At 46.1% G+C, this 18,841-nt stretch overlaps 1 protein-coding gene across 2 annotated transcripts in view; it reads left to right on the top strand.

Moving 5' to 3' along the window:
- Positions 1–18,841, top strand: part of HOOK2 (hook microtubule tethering protein 2) — a 108,474-nt gene that overhangs the window by 41,126 nt on the left and 48,507 nt on the right. For both annotated transcript variants that reach the window (XM_063931186.1, XM_063931187.1), the window contains exons 9-15: positions 904–1,067; positions 1,707–1,847; positions 3,362–3,563; positions 3,743–3,853; positions 4,752–4,839; positions 5,711–5,771; positions 5,884–6,021. In XM_063931186.1, coding sequence (XP_063787256.1) covers positions 904–1,067; positions 1,707–1,847; positions 3,362–3,563; positions 3,743–3,853; positions 4,752–4,839; positions 5,711–5,771; positions 5,884–6,021 — 905 coding nt within the window. The remainder of the gene's footprint in view (positions 1–903; positions 1,068–1,706; positions 1,848–3,361; positions 3,564–3,742; positions 3,854–4,751; positions 4,840–5,710; positions 5,772–5,883; positions 6,022–18,841) is intronic.

The following is an 18,841-nucleotide window of genomic DNA, read 5'->3' as shown; positions in this document are numbered from 1 at the left end:
CAGATTCTGCTGATCGGGCTTCTAAGTCTCCCACTTCATTGAGTGATTTCACCCTCTATAAAAGGTTTTAAGCTGAGTTGGTTTGGCATCCGGAGATGTGGGTGAGTTTAATACCTGCCTTGTACCTGCAACCGCTAACCCTAACCTGCTGCATGTCTGCAACAGCTGGCAGCCGCCTAACCCTGCGCATCACCCCCTGCAGCGCTGTATCGGGGGGGTGGACATGACGCATGTTTTGCAGTTTACTAAATGATAATGTTAGGAGCTCACAGGAAAATTAAAAGACTCATTGATCATTCATACCAGACACACAAGTCACTGAATTTTATATATGGTTCTATCCTATAGGCCCAGCCTTTTTTTTTTTTTTTTTTTAGTAAAGGAACTCTAAGTATGGGAGGGATCCAAATCTGCTGAAACTCCTGGGGGAAGAGTGAAGAGGCTGCAGATTGCTGCATGTATACGTTCCCCGTCCTTCCTTCCCACCTCTGTGCATGGACTGCCTGCAGACCCCACTGCGTCGTGGGTCCTCCACCCTGTCACATGGCCAAAGAGTGTTACGTTTGTAAGAAAACAAGGGTTGATCTGGCACTCTCGGGTAATATGTAGGGTCCATCTGTTTTGGCGGTGCTGAGAATTGTATCCTGCCACAGAGACCTTCCATTATATCACCCGTTTTCACCAGCGTCCGAAGTGTCCCACAGAGATAACAGTTACTATGTTAATGGGCTTAGAGGAGATCTGTCGTTAGGGGATCAGCCAGGGAACCCCATATTTTGTTGCTACCACTTTACTCTTAACCCTTTTCTTCCTGTGCTCTTTATTAACCCTTCTTACACTATGTGGACTTGCTCCTCTCCCTCCTGTGTTGCACCCCCCCCCCCCCTGCCTTTCCTCCATTAGGTATCGGTGCTCGTAGAAGAGAAGCGAAGTCTGATGACCGAAAACAGAAACCTGAAGGAGCAGCAGGAGCAGTCAGACGGGGGCATGGGGACACCCCAGATGTTTAGCAAGAAGCTGCTTCTGCTGCAAAGTCAGATCGAGCAACTGCAGGAGGAAAACTACCGGTAATGGGAGAAGGGTGGGGGGGGGGGGGGGGGGTGTAACAGTCAGGAGGGCCAGCGCTTTCTTTATAAATGGCTGCAGAGGATCTGCTAACGTGTGCTTACTGTACTTTATGCCAAGTTTTATTGATTATGGGATCATGCGCTCACTACTGTGCATTATAATAGTTGAAACATTATATTAGTTGCGGGATCAGTACGAGATCCCGCCGGACGGAATACCGACACCGGAATTCCGACCGGCACAATCTCGACGGGGGTGAGCGCAACGCAGCCCCTTGCGGGCTCGCTGCGGGCACGGTACCTCGCTACGCTCGGCACGCTAATTTATTCTCCCTCTATGGGTGTCGTGGACACCCACAGAGGGAGAATATGTCGGGATTGTGCAGGTCGGGATTCCGGTGTCGGTATTCCGACCGCCGGGATTCCGTCCGGCGGGATCTTGACCGCATCCCTTATTTGCATGTTTATATTAAATGTCCAGCATGAATGCACCGATTATGTGATGTCACATGGAAACTTGTGGATGTCCATCGTGTGCAAAGTTAGGGTGCTTTATAAATGACCCCCGCGTAAATGGCTGTGGATTATCTCTCTGGGTGGATGCATAGAAGGTGACGTCTTGTTATGACGTTTCTCCAGGCTGGAGAGTGCGAGAGATGACTACAGACAGCGATGTCAAGAGCTGGATCGGGAGGTTCAGGATCTGCAGATGCGCAACCAAGATCTAACTGGGCTGGCACATGAGGCGCAGTCACTACGGGATGAGATGGACGTCCTCAGGTGAGCTATTATCCCGGGAATGGGACTTTTATGACCGTGTGTTGAGGTGGATTTGCAGAGAGATCACCTGTTGTGTGAATTATTTATCTCTTGCACGAGATGTGGCCACAACTTTTAATGAATTGAGTGGATATACCTCGTGCCCAGATGGATCATCAGAATATGCACAGCGACGCAGAGTATTTCAGGAGTTAAGCAAGCTTGTTGAAGTCAGTGAACTGTCTATTCTTGTGTTGTATTCATAAGAGTGAAATTGATTCATCAAATACACAGCCTGGGAGTTATGTAGTAGAAGGAGCAGGGTCTCCAACACACAGAGTTCAGGATTAGATGCAGCAGGAAGCCACAGGCTGATAGTTATATAGTAGAAGGGGCAGTGATATGAGATGGGATACAAAGGCAGCAGGAAAGCACAGAATGGGTTATATAGTAAGAATGAGTTATGCAGTAGAAGGAGCAGAATCTCCCAACAGCAAAAAGTAGGAATATTATTGCATACCTTCCACCATGACCCTCTCCAGGAGGGACAGAATGCTCTGCTTCTGGACTTTTCTCTTAAAGTATGATTGCCGGCACCTGTGTTGAACAGGGTAATGGAGAAGAAAGGTGTTCCAGCACAGATGATGGCAATCCTAAATTAAGAGGGAAGTCCAGGAGCAGAGCATTCTGTCCCTCCTGGAGAGGGTCATGTTGGGAGGTATGTGATTGTTCGTTCTAGCACCCTGCACCTGTTGCAACCTGTGCAGTTCCTCTTTCCTGTCTGGGTTGTCACTCTCTGCTCAGGTGCTTCTAGCACACTCTGTATGATAAAAAAAGTTCATACATCCAAGTTTGTTCGGATGGGATTTGTAGGAAGATAGGACTGTTTTGCTGTATATAAATGTATGCAGGTATTTAAGGCTGTACAGCACATGGCTGAATCATTCCCAGTGATGTATTAAACGCCTAGTGAGATTATAAGTCACATTCTTTTATAGTTTGTTATTGTGTGCAGGTCCCTGGTCCCCGCATACATAGGATTAATGAGCAGTGCGTCTCCCAAAACCGTTGGGGAAGAGAAATGCTTCAATTGTGGAAGCTTTTAACTAAAGTAAGGTTACTCCATGCTGTGGAGACAGGATAGACTATGGGCACCTTGGTATTTGTACATGTAGCAGCAGGGTCCCCAAACTATTTTTGGAATGTCTGTATCTATTTATTGCCTCCAAGCAGTTGCTGCCTGTGTTCCTATGGCATTTGTTTCAGCACCGGCCACAGCTGTTCAGTGTCTGGCTTCCAGCCATTGCATGTCTATACCACGCAGTGCCCCCAGAGATGTAGGAACATAGTGGCCGTGTCTCTGGCTGGCTGACTTCTTGTTAACGAACTTCTTTCTTTCTTTCTTTCTTTCTTTCTTTCTTTCTTTCTTTCTTTCTTTCTTTCTTTCTTTCTTTCTTTCTTTCTTTCTTTCTTTCTTTCTTTCTTTCTTTCTTTCTTTCTTTCTTTCTTTTTCTCTCCTCCCATCCTTTCCTCAGGCACTCCTCAGATCGTGTAGGGAAGTTAGAGTCCTTGGTAGAGTCATACAAGAAGAAGCTAGAAGATCTTGGGGACCTGCGACGTCAGGTCAAGCTCCTGGAGGAGAGGAACACTGTCTACATGCAGCGCACCTGTCAGCTGGAGGATGAGCTTCACAAAGCCCATGCGTCCCGTGGACAGGTGGAGAGCCTGAGCCGCCAGGTGAGTGAAAGAATTCCTGCTACACCCAGCATCTCCTGCAGGAGGCAGACTTCTCCAATGCTGCACGTAGTTTGTAAGAGAAAAGTGCAGCTTAATGATCAGCTGTGCACAAAGCTGCAGAAGTAATGTCCGTGACTAACAGGAAACCACCTTTCTGTGCTGTTCTGTGCACATGGCAGATCCAGGAATTGCACAAGAAGCACTCGGCAGAGTCCCTGCGGGCAGAGAAATGGCAGTTTGAGTTCCAGACGTTAAAGGAGAAGTTCGAGGCTCTACAGAAGGAGAAAGAGGTGAGAGGCTGACTACACACAGTGCAGGTGGTAAAGTGTGAGTGGAACCAATGATCATGAGAACACCCAAATTACCGATGACCTATTAGATACAGCTCCTCTAACATGTAACGACATGGCATGTCAGACTGCTGGTATGGAGGGTGTGGATTCCACCAGCGGACCCCTGATCCACGTTACACAGCTGTAATCGTGCTAGTCAGCAGGAGAGACTCCTGGGATCCTCTTCTGCTGGGGAAGCCCTTGTGATGTCACTGCAGTGATGTCATGGGATTTCCTCTTCCGCATATAGCATTGACTGCCATGTGCGGTAATCATCTTGCCAGGAACAGGCCACAGGGTTCTTGACGTCCTCTCCGGAGTTGTTGTTTATCGACGCCCTCTTTGAAGCTGTCCATTTTAGCTGTGTAGAGGTAAGAGGCCGGCGCCTCGCTGTTCTAAAGGGCCCCCCACACTGGGCGATAACGATGACCGATATGAACGATATCGTTTAGAAATTAGCGAAAAATCTTTCATATCGGTCAGTGTGTATGAATGAACGATGCGCGGCCCTGCCGTCGTTCATTGTTGATCTATCCTCGTTTATACATGCAAGTCAATTTGGATGATATAGATGCATGTACTCTCGTATTGTCCAAATCTGCCATCGATGTCGTCCAGTGTGTAGGCAAAAATTGTTGGTGAAAAATAATCGATCAACGATAACATCGTTGGTCGTTTAAAAATGCTAAAATCGCCCAGTGCGTAGGGCAGTTAGCAAACTGGTATAAATGTACGTCATGTTATCTGTATTTGCCGGGCCTACGTTAGAGGCTTGTGCACAAGGTTACAGCAGTAGCAGGAGTGACCCGCGTCGTATACAGGAACTACTCACCGCTTTCTTGTTTGTTTGACCCAGCGGCTGGTGATGGAGCGAGACTCTCTGAGGGAGACAAATGACGAGCTGCGCTGCTCCCACCTCCAGCAGACGTGTCTGGTCCAAGCAGGTGAGAGACCTGGTGGAGGAGGGCTCTTCCCTCAAATGACATTGCGCAGTGCTGGCTCTTACACGGTATGACGGAGAGACGAGCAGAAGCTCCACAACTATGCTGTCAAATATTCACCTAACTTTGCATTTGGGGGGTCATTCCGAGTTGATCTCTAGCTGCCGTTGTTTGCAGCGCAGCGATCAGGCAAAGAAAATCTGCATTTATGCATATGCCCCGCAATGCGCACGTGCGACGTACGGGTACAAAGCCCTTTGTGATTGTGCACAGGTTCTAGCGAAGATTTCAGTCGCACTGACGGCCGCAATAAGATTGACAGGAAGGGGGCGTTTCTGGGTGTCAGCTGAACGTTTTCAGGGAGTGTTTGCAAAAATACAGGCGTGGCTGGGCGTTCGCTGGGCGGGTGTATGACGTCAAATCCGGACACGAATAGGCTGGAGTGATCGCAAGGGCTGAGTAGGTTCAGAGCTACTCTGAAACTGCACAAACGGTTTTTGCAGAGCTCGGCTGCACATGCGTTCGCACTTCTGCTAAGCTAAAATACACTCCCCAGTGGGCGGCGGCATAGCGTTTGCACGGCTGCTAAAAACTGCTAGCGAGCGATCAACTCGGAATGACCCCCTTGGTCTATAATGGTTGTGTATGTGTGTGTCTGGGGGGGGGGAGTATGATGTAGACAGTGTAAGTTTGATAGAGGAGTGAGGGAATGAAGCTGAGCAGCTGTTTTATTTTAAACCCAATGTATAAATAAGTGTGAAAGTGTTATCGCTCCGGCTTGGATCAATCTGCCTTAAAACGGTCACGGTAGTGTAGGTAAAGGTAATGTCTCTCACACACCTCTGATGTGTTGTATTATCATATCTCCGCACAGACGTTATCTCTGGGCCGTCGCCGGAGAATTTAGCAGCGGAAATCCTGCCTGCGGAGATGAAGTAAGAGCCTGCCCGGAACATTGTGAATTACACTGCGGCAGAACTGATTGAATGTTATACACCATGACCTCATGTATGTTGTGCACTTTGCTGACTACTGTAACCCTCGTAGGGAGACGGTGATTCGGCTCCAGCAGGAGAATAAGATGCTGTGTGTCCAGGAGGCCTCGTACCAGGAACGTCTGTGTGAGCTGCAGAATCTGCTGGAGGAGTCGAGCCGGGGCCGCAACAGGCTGGAGAGCGAGAGCCGGTGAGTGGGGACCATAGCTTCTCTCTGTCTCACGGGGTTGTTGTGACCGGTGCTAGCTCCCATCCCCCTTCTCCAGTCTCTATGCTCACATTCTCTTACCCCACTGACCTCTCCCGCTATATACCATGATACACCAGAGTGCTAGCTCCCATTCCCTTTCTCCTCTCTCCCTGCTCTCATTCTCTTACCCCGCTGACCTCTCCTGTTATATACCATGATACACCAGAGTGCTAGCTCCCATCCCCCTTCTCCAGTGTCTATGCTCTCATTCTCTTACCCTGCTGACCTGTCCCGCTATATACCATGATACACCAGAGTGCTAGCTCCCTTCTCCAGTCTCTCTGCTCTCATTCTCTTACCCTGCTGACCTCTCCCGCTTATACCATGATACACCAGAGTGCTAGCTTCCATCCCCCTTCTCCAGTCTCTATGCTCTTTCTCTTACCCTGCTGACCTCTCCCGCTGTATACCATGATACACCAGAGTGCTAGCTCCCATCCCCCTTCTCCAGTGTCTGCTCTCATTCTCTTACCCTGCTGACCCCTCCTGCTATATACCATGATACACCAGAGTGCTAGCTCCCTTCTCCAGTCTCTATGCTCTCATTCTCTTACCCTGCTGACCCCTCCCGCTATATACCATGATACACCAGAGTGCTAGCTCCCATCCCCCTTCTCCAGTCTCTATGCTCTCATTCTCTTACCCTGCTGACCTGTCCCGCTATATACCATGATACACCAGAGTGCTAGCTCCCATCCCCCTTCTCCAGTCTCTATACTCTCATTCTCTTACCCTGCTGACCTCTCCCGCTGTATACCATGATACACCAGAGTGCTAGCTCCCATCCCCCTTCTCCAGTGTCTATGCTCTCATTCTCTTACCCTGCTGACCCCTCCTGCTATATACCATGATACACCAGAGTGCTAGCTCCCTTCTCCAGTCTCTCTGCTCTCATTATCTTACCCTGTTGACCCCTCCCGCTATATACCATGATACACCAGAGTGCTAGCTCCCATCCCCCTTCTCCAGTCTCTCTGCTCTCATTCTCTTACCCCGCTGACCTCTCCCGTTATATACCATGATACACCAAAGTACTAGCTAAATGCCCACTTAAAGTAGCTGTGCCACCTAGTCCTGTCTGTGAGCTGATGGGTAACTTTCCTGACATTGCATGGCAGCCAAATCGTCTGCTTTGGGGTGTGCTTACGTGCAAACATTTCTGCACTCACTTAGATTGTAAGCTCTTCTAACCAACTTTCAGTGTTGCAGTCATTGTTTACCCATCTGTGTGCTGGGCTTTTTTAAATAATTGCTGGACAAGGGGCTTAATTCTGAGTTGATCGCAGCAGCAAATTTGTTAGCAATTGGGCAAAACCATGGGGGTAATTCCAAGTTGATCGCAGCAACAAAACCATGTGCACTGCAGAGGGGGGGGGGGGCGGCAGATATAACATGTGCAGAGAGAGTTAGATTTGGGTGGGTTATTTTGTTTCTGTGCAGGGTAAATACTGGCAGCTTTATTTTTACACTGCAATTTAGATTTCAGTTTGAATACATCCCACCCAAATCTAACTCTCTCTGCACATGTTATATCTGCCCCCCTGCAGTGCTGATGGGGGGGTAATTCCAAGTTGATCGCAGCAGGAAATTTTTTAGCAGTTGGGCAAAACCATGTGCACTGCAGGGGAGGCAGATATAACATGTGCAGAGAGAGTTAGATTTGGGTGGGTTATTTTGTTTCTGTGCAGGGTAAATACTGGTTGCTTTATTTTTACACTGCAATTTAGATTGCAGATTGAACTCACCACACCCAAATCTATCTCTCTCTGCACATGTTATATCTGCCCCCCCTGCAGTGCACATGGTTTTGCCCAACTGCTAAAAAATTTCCTGCTGCGATCAACTTGGAATTACCCCCTATGTGCACTGCAGGGGGGCAGATATAACATGTGCAGAGAGAGTTAGATTTGGGTGGGATGTATTCAAACTGAAATCTAAATTGCAGTGTAAAAATAAAGCTGCCAGTATTTACCCTGCACAGAAATGAAATAGCCCACCCAAATCTAACTCTCTCTGCACATGTTACATCTGCCCCCGCCCCCCCCCCCCTGCACTGCTCAATTGCTAACAAACTTGCTGCTGCTATCAACTCAGAATTACCCCCACGGACTCTTACACAGAGGTGTGGAAGTAATACAGCAGTGCAGGGGTGGCCAACCAGTCGGAGGCAAAGAGGCCAAAAAGATCTGTAGTCATGTGCGCGCTGTAGGTGCACAAAAATGGGGCTGACCCAACTCACAAGGCCACGCCCCATTTCTCTAACGTCCTTGAGGATGCTGGGACTTCGTAAGGACCATGGGGAATAGACGGGCTCCGCAGGAGATAGGGCACTTTAAGAAAGCTTTGGACTCTGGGTGTGCACTGGCTCCTCCCTCTATGCTCCTCCTCCAGACCTCAGTTTTACACTGTGCCCAGAGCAGGATGGGTGCACTGCAGAGAGCTCTCCTGAGTTCTCTGCCTAAAAGCATTTTTGTTTGGATTTTTTCTCTACTTTTTCTACTTTTTCACAGGGAGCACTGCTGGCAACAGGCTCCCTGCATCGAGGGACTGAGGAGAGAGGAGCAGACCTTCTTGTCTAAGATAGGCTCTGCTTCCTCGGCTACTGGACACCATTAGCCCCAGAGGGGGTGAACGCAGGTTCTTACTGGGCGTCCACCCCCGAAGCCGCGCCGCCGTTCTCCTCACAGAGCTAGAAGAACAGAAGACAGAATTCGTCAGGCGGCAGAAGCCTTCAGCTTCACGGAGGTAACGCACAGCACTGCAGCTGTGCGTCATTGCTCCCATACACCTCACACACTCCGGTCACTGTAAGGGTGCAGGGCGCAGGGGGGGGGCGCCGCCCTGGGCAGCAATATAAACACCTCTTATGGCAAAAGACAATATACATGTACAGGTGGGCACTGTACATGTATATAAAAGAGCCCCCGCCATATTTTTGTAAGTTTGAGCGGGACAGAAGCCCACCGCCGAGGGGGCGGGGCTTCTCCCTCAGCACTCACCAGCGCCATTTTCTCTCCACAGCACCGCTGAGAGGAAGCTCCCCGGACTCTCCCCTGCTTACACACGGTGAAAAGGTGTTTAAAAGGGAGGGGGGGGGGCATATAATTGGCGGATAACATATTTTCTCTGACGTCTGACAATGCTAAATTCCTTTGTCGTATAATCAACCCTTTATGAAGCTAAGAACACTGTACGCTGTTTGCTTAGGAAATACCGTAATGATACGCTATTTGCGTAACGATCGCTCAGCGGTAAGCGAGACGCTCAAGCGTCACGTTCGCTCACGGCCTAGTGATCACAGGACACGTTATTGGTTATGTCTAGGGGAAAGATTCGCTGTAACGTAGCATACGCTAGAGACCACGAGGAGGTCACCAGCGGTGCAGACGCTCACAACACTATACCTTGATATTAAACCTTATACCGATGAAACACACAGAATACCTTAATGTGAGTACAGGGTGTAAATGCAACCTTGTGTAACCTGACTATCTACAAAGCTGTTTGAGCGTCACCGACGCTCAAGTGAACACTTAACACTATAGAAAATACACAGATACTGGTTTAGGTTCCAAGGCCTATTAACTGTATTATATCTAATATACTTGTAAAAGAGTAACACAGTACAAATGATACACTACAATATAACAAAGACTTCCTAACCAAACACCTAACTAAGGGATAAACTACAATGCTATCCTGGTCTAACACAATACAATACAATACTATAAAGTTTAGTCTAGGGGAGATATGAGAGGAAAAGAGAGAATAGAGAGAGAGAGAGAGAAATTGGCTCACAGAAAGACAATGATTACGGAGAGAACTTACGCACAAAGGGTATGATCGCCTGCGCCTCGATATCCAGCTCCCGATTATCAGCAGATAACCGTTGATGAGAGAGTGAGAGCTGGATGTGGTCGGTCTGCCTATTTATGCCCCACACACAATGCAATCTCCTAGTCCCTACAATCCTACAGTTTATTGGACACAGGAATTCGGCCCTGTACTGTAACCAAAGGTCATAGGTTGATTCATACAGGTGGGCTGTGCTGATTTCCAACAGCTCAGGTGGGTGGGGAACTGGGTTTCCCGCCGCATACCTGAGTATGTGTAAATCATAGAAATGGACATAAACTTCTTATGTCCATAACTATTCGCACGAGCGATTAATACGCTCCAAACCAACACCGGAATATTGCTAATTAAATACTCTTCCGATGGGTATCAAACACTGCTGTATGACTCCTGTTAGACCCTTCGTGCAATACAAAGAGGGATTCCTCCGCTCAGGGACATTCTATCTAAACCAAACTTACAGAAACTATTGAGGGGAACATGATCTATAAACTACATTAATTGTGAACTTTTGTAACGAATGAGTCGCACGCTACGATCACATAAACTCTACCGTAAATGCGCATACTGCGCGTGCGAGTGCACGCTATTGCGGGTATGCGCTTCCACGGGAGAGCGTACGCATGCGCAGCACGGACCAGTGTGCGGTGCAAATATGGCAGTGTGCATTAAGACATTTTTCTGACTTCGACAGTCCACCCTTTGGCAGTCAATAATAACTGCCACAAAATATTTAAGGAGAAAAATGTAAGTCAGGGGTTAATTGATTTCCATGGTGGGGTAAGGAAGAAGAGAGGAGTAGGTGTGAAAAGGGTATGACCTAGTGAGAGAGTAGGAGCATGTGTGTATGAGTCCATGTTTGGAGGGTCATGTATCATCGTGCCGTACGTGTGGTAAATCAAGCTTCGAGGTATTGCGAAGTATACATTTGAATTCCTTCTTATCCTGTGGTACAGGTCTGTGGATGGGCTGTCAAACTCTACCGAGCTCATTTCGGCTGTGGTTGTAACACAATGGGGATGCACATTTTAGTTGATGATACATGAATTGGGGGGGGTATGTGGTTGCTGCTATCTGTGCCTGTATTCCCTATCGACTATGTGTGTTATTACCTGAGGGTTACAGAGATGAAGATAAAGAACACTTACGAAAAATGCAATGATATTCTATGTCAGGTTAATGTACGTTCGTCGATTGGGGTCTTGATTGGTGTCGGTTGATTGGAGTCTTCTTCTTTGTGCTTTTGCTCATAAATCGTGAGTAAAGCAAACAACGTCCATGGATTTTACAAAAAATGTTGGGCTAGCGTGATTTTAAAGTTCCTAGGGAAACTGGGGTACCCATGGCATTGTCCATCAAAATCTTGTATATCAGGTCGTCTGCCCTTCTTCTTTCCATCTTTCCGTTGTCGGCCCCTTGGCTCATCAAATCCTTCGTTTACGTGGGTCTTTGTACCTCGGAGGAAAACATAGAAATGGGTGAAAGACGGACCGTATACTCATTACATCATTACGTCATGGTTTCTAGCATTGGGTCATAAATCAAATCCAGGTTAATTACAGTTTCCTCACTCCTTAAGCTCATCACTTTCGTACTTTGCTTGCACCTCATCAAAGCCTGCCCGCATCTAAATATCAATCCAATAGATATAACGACACCCAAAATACATAGGAGAAACTTTCCAACATCCATTATGACTCCTTGAGCCCAGTCTCCTAAACCGGAGAACCAATTTCGCGGGTTCAACCATGACACCCAACTAGTCAGCTCATTACCTACAGCAGCAAGGGTGAGATTGTGTTTTCGACGAAATTCCCGCTTTAATTGCAGAATATCGTCCATCTTTTGGTCTATGACCTCTACCGGATCCTCGGTGCTATTTGTGATATACGTGCAACACTTTATGCCGTACTGTGTTGCCAATGTAACACAATATCCGCCTGTTACTGCTGTAAGATAATTAAGAATCATCCTATGCTGAACTAGTTCTGTTTTGTAAGCTTGAAGTTCTCTTCCAGTGTATCTAAACGTGTCATCATACATTTCAGTGATATTATCTAACAAATTGGCGAGTGCGGAAATGTATCTATAATTCATCACACCTCGAGCGGTGCGAGTGAAATCTAACGCTACCAGAACCTGAATCCCGGTGGATTCATGGATAAGATCAGAGGCCGGATGCTCTAACCTTTCTGACAGTTGTCTTTTAACAAGGTGCTCGTAGTGAGTGTGAGTATAAGGAGTTTGGGCACCACGGTGTATGTCCTTCATTTTGTCATGTGTTACAGTCATCACTTCAGGCAATACTTTTCCAATATAACACAATCCTTCAGAGTTTGGGGCAAGCCACTTGTACGCCTTTCTCCCGCATATGAAATATGCATCATCGGGGAGAACATAAGGGACGGAGAAGGACATGACCATGTTACAAACCTTCCAGGTGAAATCTCCTGACCCTAATTCTTCCATCTGCCTAATGCACGTATCAGTTTGTACGATATGTGCACAGTATCCTGGTGATACCTCTCCAACTTTAGTAATCCTATTTCCTAAGGTATATCGATACCGGAAAGATTTTCCTCTACTGGCTATGTGGCGTACGAGCTCTGTATCTGTAGGCATTCTATCTGCTCTGTGTGAAAAGGTCATGGTAAGGTTGCTCCATGACACTTCCCAATTTCCCGGCTTACGGGGATTGGAGATATTAAAACATAAGAGGGACCTATCCACATGGTATTGGTGGAGCTTCAAACTAGGAGGGCTGGAGATGTTAAACCTCCGGTCCACCGGTCTCCCACCACTTAGCTCAAGAACCTCCCCTAACGTTAAAGGAAATGGTACTAGCCCTGATTTGCTGTGACCCTGAGGTACTTGAGAGCATACCCAACAATCTGTTTGGTTCAACACGTTACCCACTAGAGAGTGATAGTCACTCAATGGATGCCGGTCCATATGGATATTAAAACTAGATTGGCATTTCTTTATGCATCCATCTTCAACCAGATTATCACAGAGCCTACAGATACAATTTTCTTTTTGAACTAACATTCCTTCACAGTTGTTTACAAATAACATGGTTGTTAGATCGTGCCCGGTACTCGCCTTTGCTTGGTGATTGGGTTGCTATTGGAAATTTACACCTCCGTCTCAGTCATCAGGACCTTTCTGGATCCTTTCTCGACCTCACTGGTACTCTCACCGAAACAGACTGCTCTGGTCAACATCATGGTCAACAGGAAAATCCATATCACAGTCTCTTGGGGCAAGTCCATCTTACAGGAGGAGAAAAGAAGAAATTTGTAAAGGGGGTATAAGAAAATCAGTTTGAGGGGGAGAGAACTCGTTACGATAATAAGTTCTCTCGTTTTGTTGTTCTTCTTGTCCTGCTGTCCTCTCAAAAGGTGCTGTCTCTCAGTCTTCCAAACGAACATTCTGGTGATGCAATATTCCTTCCTAACCGGCGATCTTTCTGTAAGGAGAAAAAAAATCTGGCATTACCATTGGTCCAACTGAGGGGTGACATACCATCTTTAAACCATGGAAACATGAGTGAGAAGAGAGAGAAAATAAAAAAAAACAAAAGAGATAGAGAACAATTCATGTGCATATATACATTACATAACTCGACAATAACCATCAATAAGAAAAGAGAAACAAAGCATTTTTAAACATTGTAAGAAAACATTGTTAGTATTAGAAAAACATTGTCAGACTTATTAGGCTGTCGTATCTACGTGTCTAATGGTCTCCTTGAGCAGTCCCTCCCCACCAGCACTTGCATTATTCCACTGTCTGTATCTGGCCAGAATACATTGTGGTGGATAGGTCATGCTGGGGTTTGGTAGACTTCTGCAAGGACCAGGCGAATATGCAATGTTTGAATTCTTACCAATAATCATCAGAGATGGGGATAGAGAGTGAGAAAAGGGAAAAACATTTTTCACAAATACATTTACAACGTTTAACCTGGTCATTCCCGTGTCTTCAGTGAATGACCTCCCACTTCATTAACCGTTACCTCAGGCTTGCCTCCATTCCTAACAATCACCTTTCCTGCCTATGTGATTCTTGATTATAATGGTGTGTGTTGTAATTTTGCTCATTTCTTGGTCTAGGGGGTCTAACTTTATGTGGGCTGTTGCAGTTGTGGGCATAATGCCCTTCTCTCCTACAATGGTAACAAATCCTGGGCTTCCTCCAAGTGTCAGTGAAATGGGGTCTTGGCTGATTTGATGCCTCCTCAAACGCTCGGATGCTCATCATCATCAATCGTTTCCCCTGTGCTTCCCTGGTTCCTTGGTTTTTATGATTATGGTGTTGTCTTTCTCGTGATCTACAATCTCTTGCAATGTGTCCCTTTCTATGACAATGGTAACAGACTACCATATCTGGATTTCTCGCAGGGGTGTGGGGCTTTTGTTGGGGTGGTCTTGTGGTTTGGGCCTGTATTTTTGCTGCCATTAACTTATCTCTTTGTGACTCTCTGTATCTGGTGATATTCTGATCCTGATTGATGACGGCCTCTCTTAGTGCAGTCACCGAGATATCTCTCCAGTTTGGGTTGGTGGTCTGTACCCTTGTTTTTAATTCATCTCTTAAACCATTCATTAATACCTTAACCGCTATTCTTCTATGTTGTGCATTTGTCTTGATGTCCGTGATCCCAGTGTTTCCAGCCATTATTTGCAGTGCTCGATTGAAATAATTAGAAACATTTTCCCTTTCGTTTTGTCTTATGGAGAAAATTTCATTCCACTTGACAGCAGCTGGGAAATATATTCCTAACTGTCGGTTAATCTGCCTAATACATTCCTGATTGTGTTCCTCCGTACAAGGTACCTCTGTGTTTAATTTACAATCAGCAATGAACTTTTCAGGGTCAACCCTGGAGGGCAAACATGCCCTCAGCACTGTCCGCCACTCTTTGTTGGTGGGTTCTGTGGCGTTTCCTAGTTCTTTTATAAACCTTTGACATTTGGCTAGATTTTTCCTAGGATCAGGAAATTCAGACACAATTGATCTCAATTCGGTCTGGGACAAGAGACAGCGCATTGCACTGTCCTTGACGGGAATGATTCCCTGATCGTCAGTCTTCCCATTGGGGACTGAGATCACCCTGGCCAGATTGAGCTCAGTTCCATCATCTTGTGTTGGCCTTACAATATGGGGTACATCTGTTTGTGCGTGATATGAAACATTGTACGTACCTGTGGACACGACCTCACCTGACCCTCCGTTAGGGGGTTCGATTATTGCCTTTACCCATTTGGTCGTGTCCACCTGGATGGCTTCTGTGATGGTTGTTGGAAGAGGTGCTGACATCGTTCTGGGCTCACTGTCTTGTTTGTATTCCTGAGGGAGGTTTGACATGGGGTGCAACTGGCACAGGTTAATAGTTGTACATTCAACAGTATTACAATAATCATTGTTACATTTATTACACTTATTCTTATAATCTATATTACAGTTGCTAAGAGCGTTTTTATTGTTCCACCCTTGTGCTTTTCTCTCCGCAATCAACTCCTCTCCCGATGCCATGTCTCTCCTCTCAAGATAAGAGTCAGAAAAGTCAATAGACTCTCTTTGTAATTCACTTTCCTGTTGCCATAACTGTAAATATTCATAATGTTTATTTTGTCTCTTCGTTGGTTCAACGAGACTTATCCTCCTCCTTAAATTTTGTAACACCTCTGGACTGAAGCTACCTATTCTTGGGAACTTGTCCCTGTCTTGTACAGTCATTCTCTCCCATTCATCACGAAAAACTTCAGCGTGATTTCCATATTTCTTACACATCACATATCGTGCCGACCCGATGGATCGGTTCTCTGAATCAACCTGAACCTGGGTTGATCGCCCCCTACCGGAACAAATGGCCCCCATAATCTGCAGGCGTTGCTTATTCCTCCTTGAATATCAAGGCTTTCAGCGCACCCTTACAAACAAACCAAGATGTCCTTGGGCAGGCCGGCGGTGGTGGTTTATCAAGTACCCCACTTACTTCTCGCCCACGTTGGCCTATGCCGCAATCACTGTAAACCAGAGCTGTGGTACCCAACCCAGGGCCCCTGTGAACCTTTAGTTTACTGGAACATATGAGGGTTACCCGCAGGACACTTACTCTTTCCAGTAGAGTTGGGGTTGTTAGATAGTTCCTGAGTGACCAGCGAACTTCCCTTCCAAAAATAAAAAATTACACAAATCACGTCAGAATGTACAGATAGCGTTTGTGACCACTTTACTCTAATGGTATTAGGTCAGATTACTAACTACTGCTTACAATAACGTGCGGTCCAATCGTTCAGTATACGAGCACTACTTGTCATGTACTGAAAGATCAATGGAATCGATGTTTTCGGCTGCGATTCCTTCAACCAGAGCTTGTATGGCCTATATGGGTTCTGCACCAACACCCCAGGCGTTGTGCCACTGGACTTTTATAGCGGACCTTTTACCTTACGACCTCCTGGTCTTGTTCCTTATGACCTCCTGGTCTTGTTACCTTATGGTCCGCTATACTCTAATGCTCAAATATTATTTAACCAGAGATGCCTCCCTGGCCACCGTATATGTCACTTACACGTATGTTCCTTAACGAGTACCCGACTTTCCTTTTGGTTCCACCTTAAAGTTATATAAACTTTTGTATACAAAACACACTCACTCAACACATGTACACTTTTGTTTCTATATCTATTTCTGCGCAGAAATTGTCTTCAGGCCAAGAGTGTTACCAATTAGGAGCAGGATCTGTTAAACTAAATTTCAGATTTTCCAAAAATAGATTTGCGTTATTTACCGCGTCGCGTTATCTACCGCTGTGCGTTACTTATCGCTTTTGCGCTAATTATCGCTTTGCGCTAATTCAACTTTTCGTGACTTGGGCTACGTGGGCGTAACCAGACGCTACGTTGCGTAGTGTACGCTGCGTGCGTCTGCCTTTTGGATTGCGTACGCTAGTCTTTGTTAGCGACACGTGTACGCAATGCAAAGGATCCACCGTAACACAATATATTTATTTATCAATGTAGATGATCCCTGATCATCTACCGCAATCCACACTGACTGCCTTGTTTTCCAGACAACTCGTGTGTTGTTCTATACTTTAACTATTACCTCTACTATTAAATAACAGCAAATCTCCTTTTAGCCCTTTCTATCAACTATAAAATTTGGCAAACAGGAATAGTGATATACGAAAAAATGAAATAGAAATGCAGATATATGCGTGCGTACGCAAGACAAAAGAAAAATAAACAGTTTTAAAAGACACAAGCGTTTTGTTCTTACTTCCGGTTACCGGATTCCTTCAGCACTCTTTACCTAAGCGAAGCAGACGCTTATCCCGTCAGCAACTGCGAGACAACCTCCCACCCTTTTGCTGGGGGATAATGTCTGCTGATCTACCTAGTGCAGATGTGAAAAGGACCGGACGAGCCCGCAATTGACAATGCTAAATTCCTTTGTCGTATAATCAACCCTTTATGAAGCTAAGAACACTGTACGCTGTTTGCTTAGGAAATACCGTAATGATACGCTATTTGCGTAACGATCGCTCAGCGGTAAGCGAGACGCTCAAGCGTCACGTTCGCTCACGGCCTAGTGATCACAGGACACGTTATTGGTTATGTCTAGGGGAAAGATTCGCTGTAACGTAGCATACGCTAGAGACCACGAGGAGGTCACCAGCGGTGCAGACGCTCACAACACTATACCTTGATATTAAACCTTATACCGATGAAACACACAGAATACCTTAATGTGAGTACAGGGTGTAAATGCAACCTTGTGTAACCTGACTATCTACAAAGCTGTTTGAGCGTCACCGACGCTCAAGTGAACACTTAACACTATAGAAAATACACAGATACTGGTTTAGGTTCCAAGGCCTATTAACTGTATTATATCTAATATACTTGTAAAAGAGTAACACAGTACAAATGATACACTACAATATAACAAAGACTTCCTAACCAAACACCTAACTAAGGGATAAACTACAATGCTATCCTGGTCTAACACAATACAATACAATACTATAAAGTTTAGTCTAGGGGAGATATGAGAGGAAAAGAGAGAATAGAGAAATAGACACAGAGAGAGAGAGAGAGAGAAATTGGCTCACAGAAAGACAATGATTACGGAGAGAACTTACGCACAAAGGGTATGATCGCCTGCGCCTCGATATCCAGCTCCCGATTATCAGCAGATAACCGTTGATGAGAGAGTGAGAGCTGGATGTGGTCGGTCTGCCTATTTATGCCCCACACACAATGCAATCTCCTAGTCCCTACAATCCTACAGTTTATTGGACACAGGAATTCGGCCCTGTACTGTAACCAAAGGTCATAGGTTGATTCATACAGGTGGGCTGTGCTGATTTCCAACAGCTCAGGTGGGTGGGGAACTGGGTTTCCCGCCGCATACCTGAGTATGTGTAAATCATAGAAATGGACATAAACTTCTTATGTCCATAACTATTCGCACGAGCGATTAATACGCTCCAAACCAACACCGGAATATTGCTAATTAAATACTCTTCCGATGGGTATCAAACACTGCTGTATGACTCCTGTTAGACCCTTCGTGCAATACAAAGAGGGATTCCTCCGCTCAGGGACATTCTATCTAAACCAAACTTACAGAAACTATTGAGGGGAACATGATCTATAAACTACATTAATTGTGAACTTTTGTAACGAATGAGTCGCACGCTACGATCACATAAACTCTACCGTAAATGCGCATACTGCGCGTGCGAGTGCACGCTATTGCGGGTATGCGCTTCCACGGGAGAGCGTACGCATGCGCAGCACGGACCAGTGTGCGGTGCAAATATGGCAGTGTGCATTAAGACATTTTTCTGACTTCGACACGTCCTAGTGGATGCTGGGGACTCCGTAAG

The sequence above is a fragment of the Pseudophryne corroboree genome, chromosome 6, assembly GCF_028390025.1.
Source record: "Pseudophryne corroboree isolate aPseCor3 chromosome 6, aPseCor3.hap2, whole genome shotgun sequence".
Taxonomy (NCBI): Eukaryota; Metazoa; Chordata; class Amphibia; order Anura; family Myobatrachidae; genus Pseudophryne; species Pseudophryne corroboree.
Note: the sequence above shows the minus strand (reverse complement) of the source record. Positions and strands in the feature narration are given on the sequence as shown.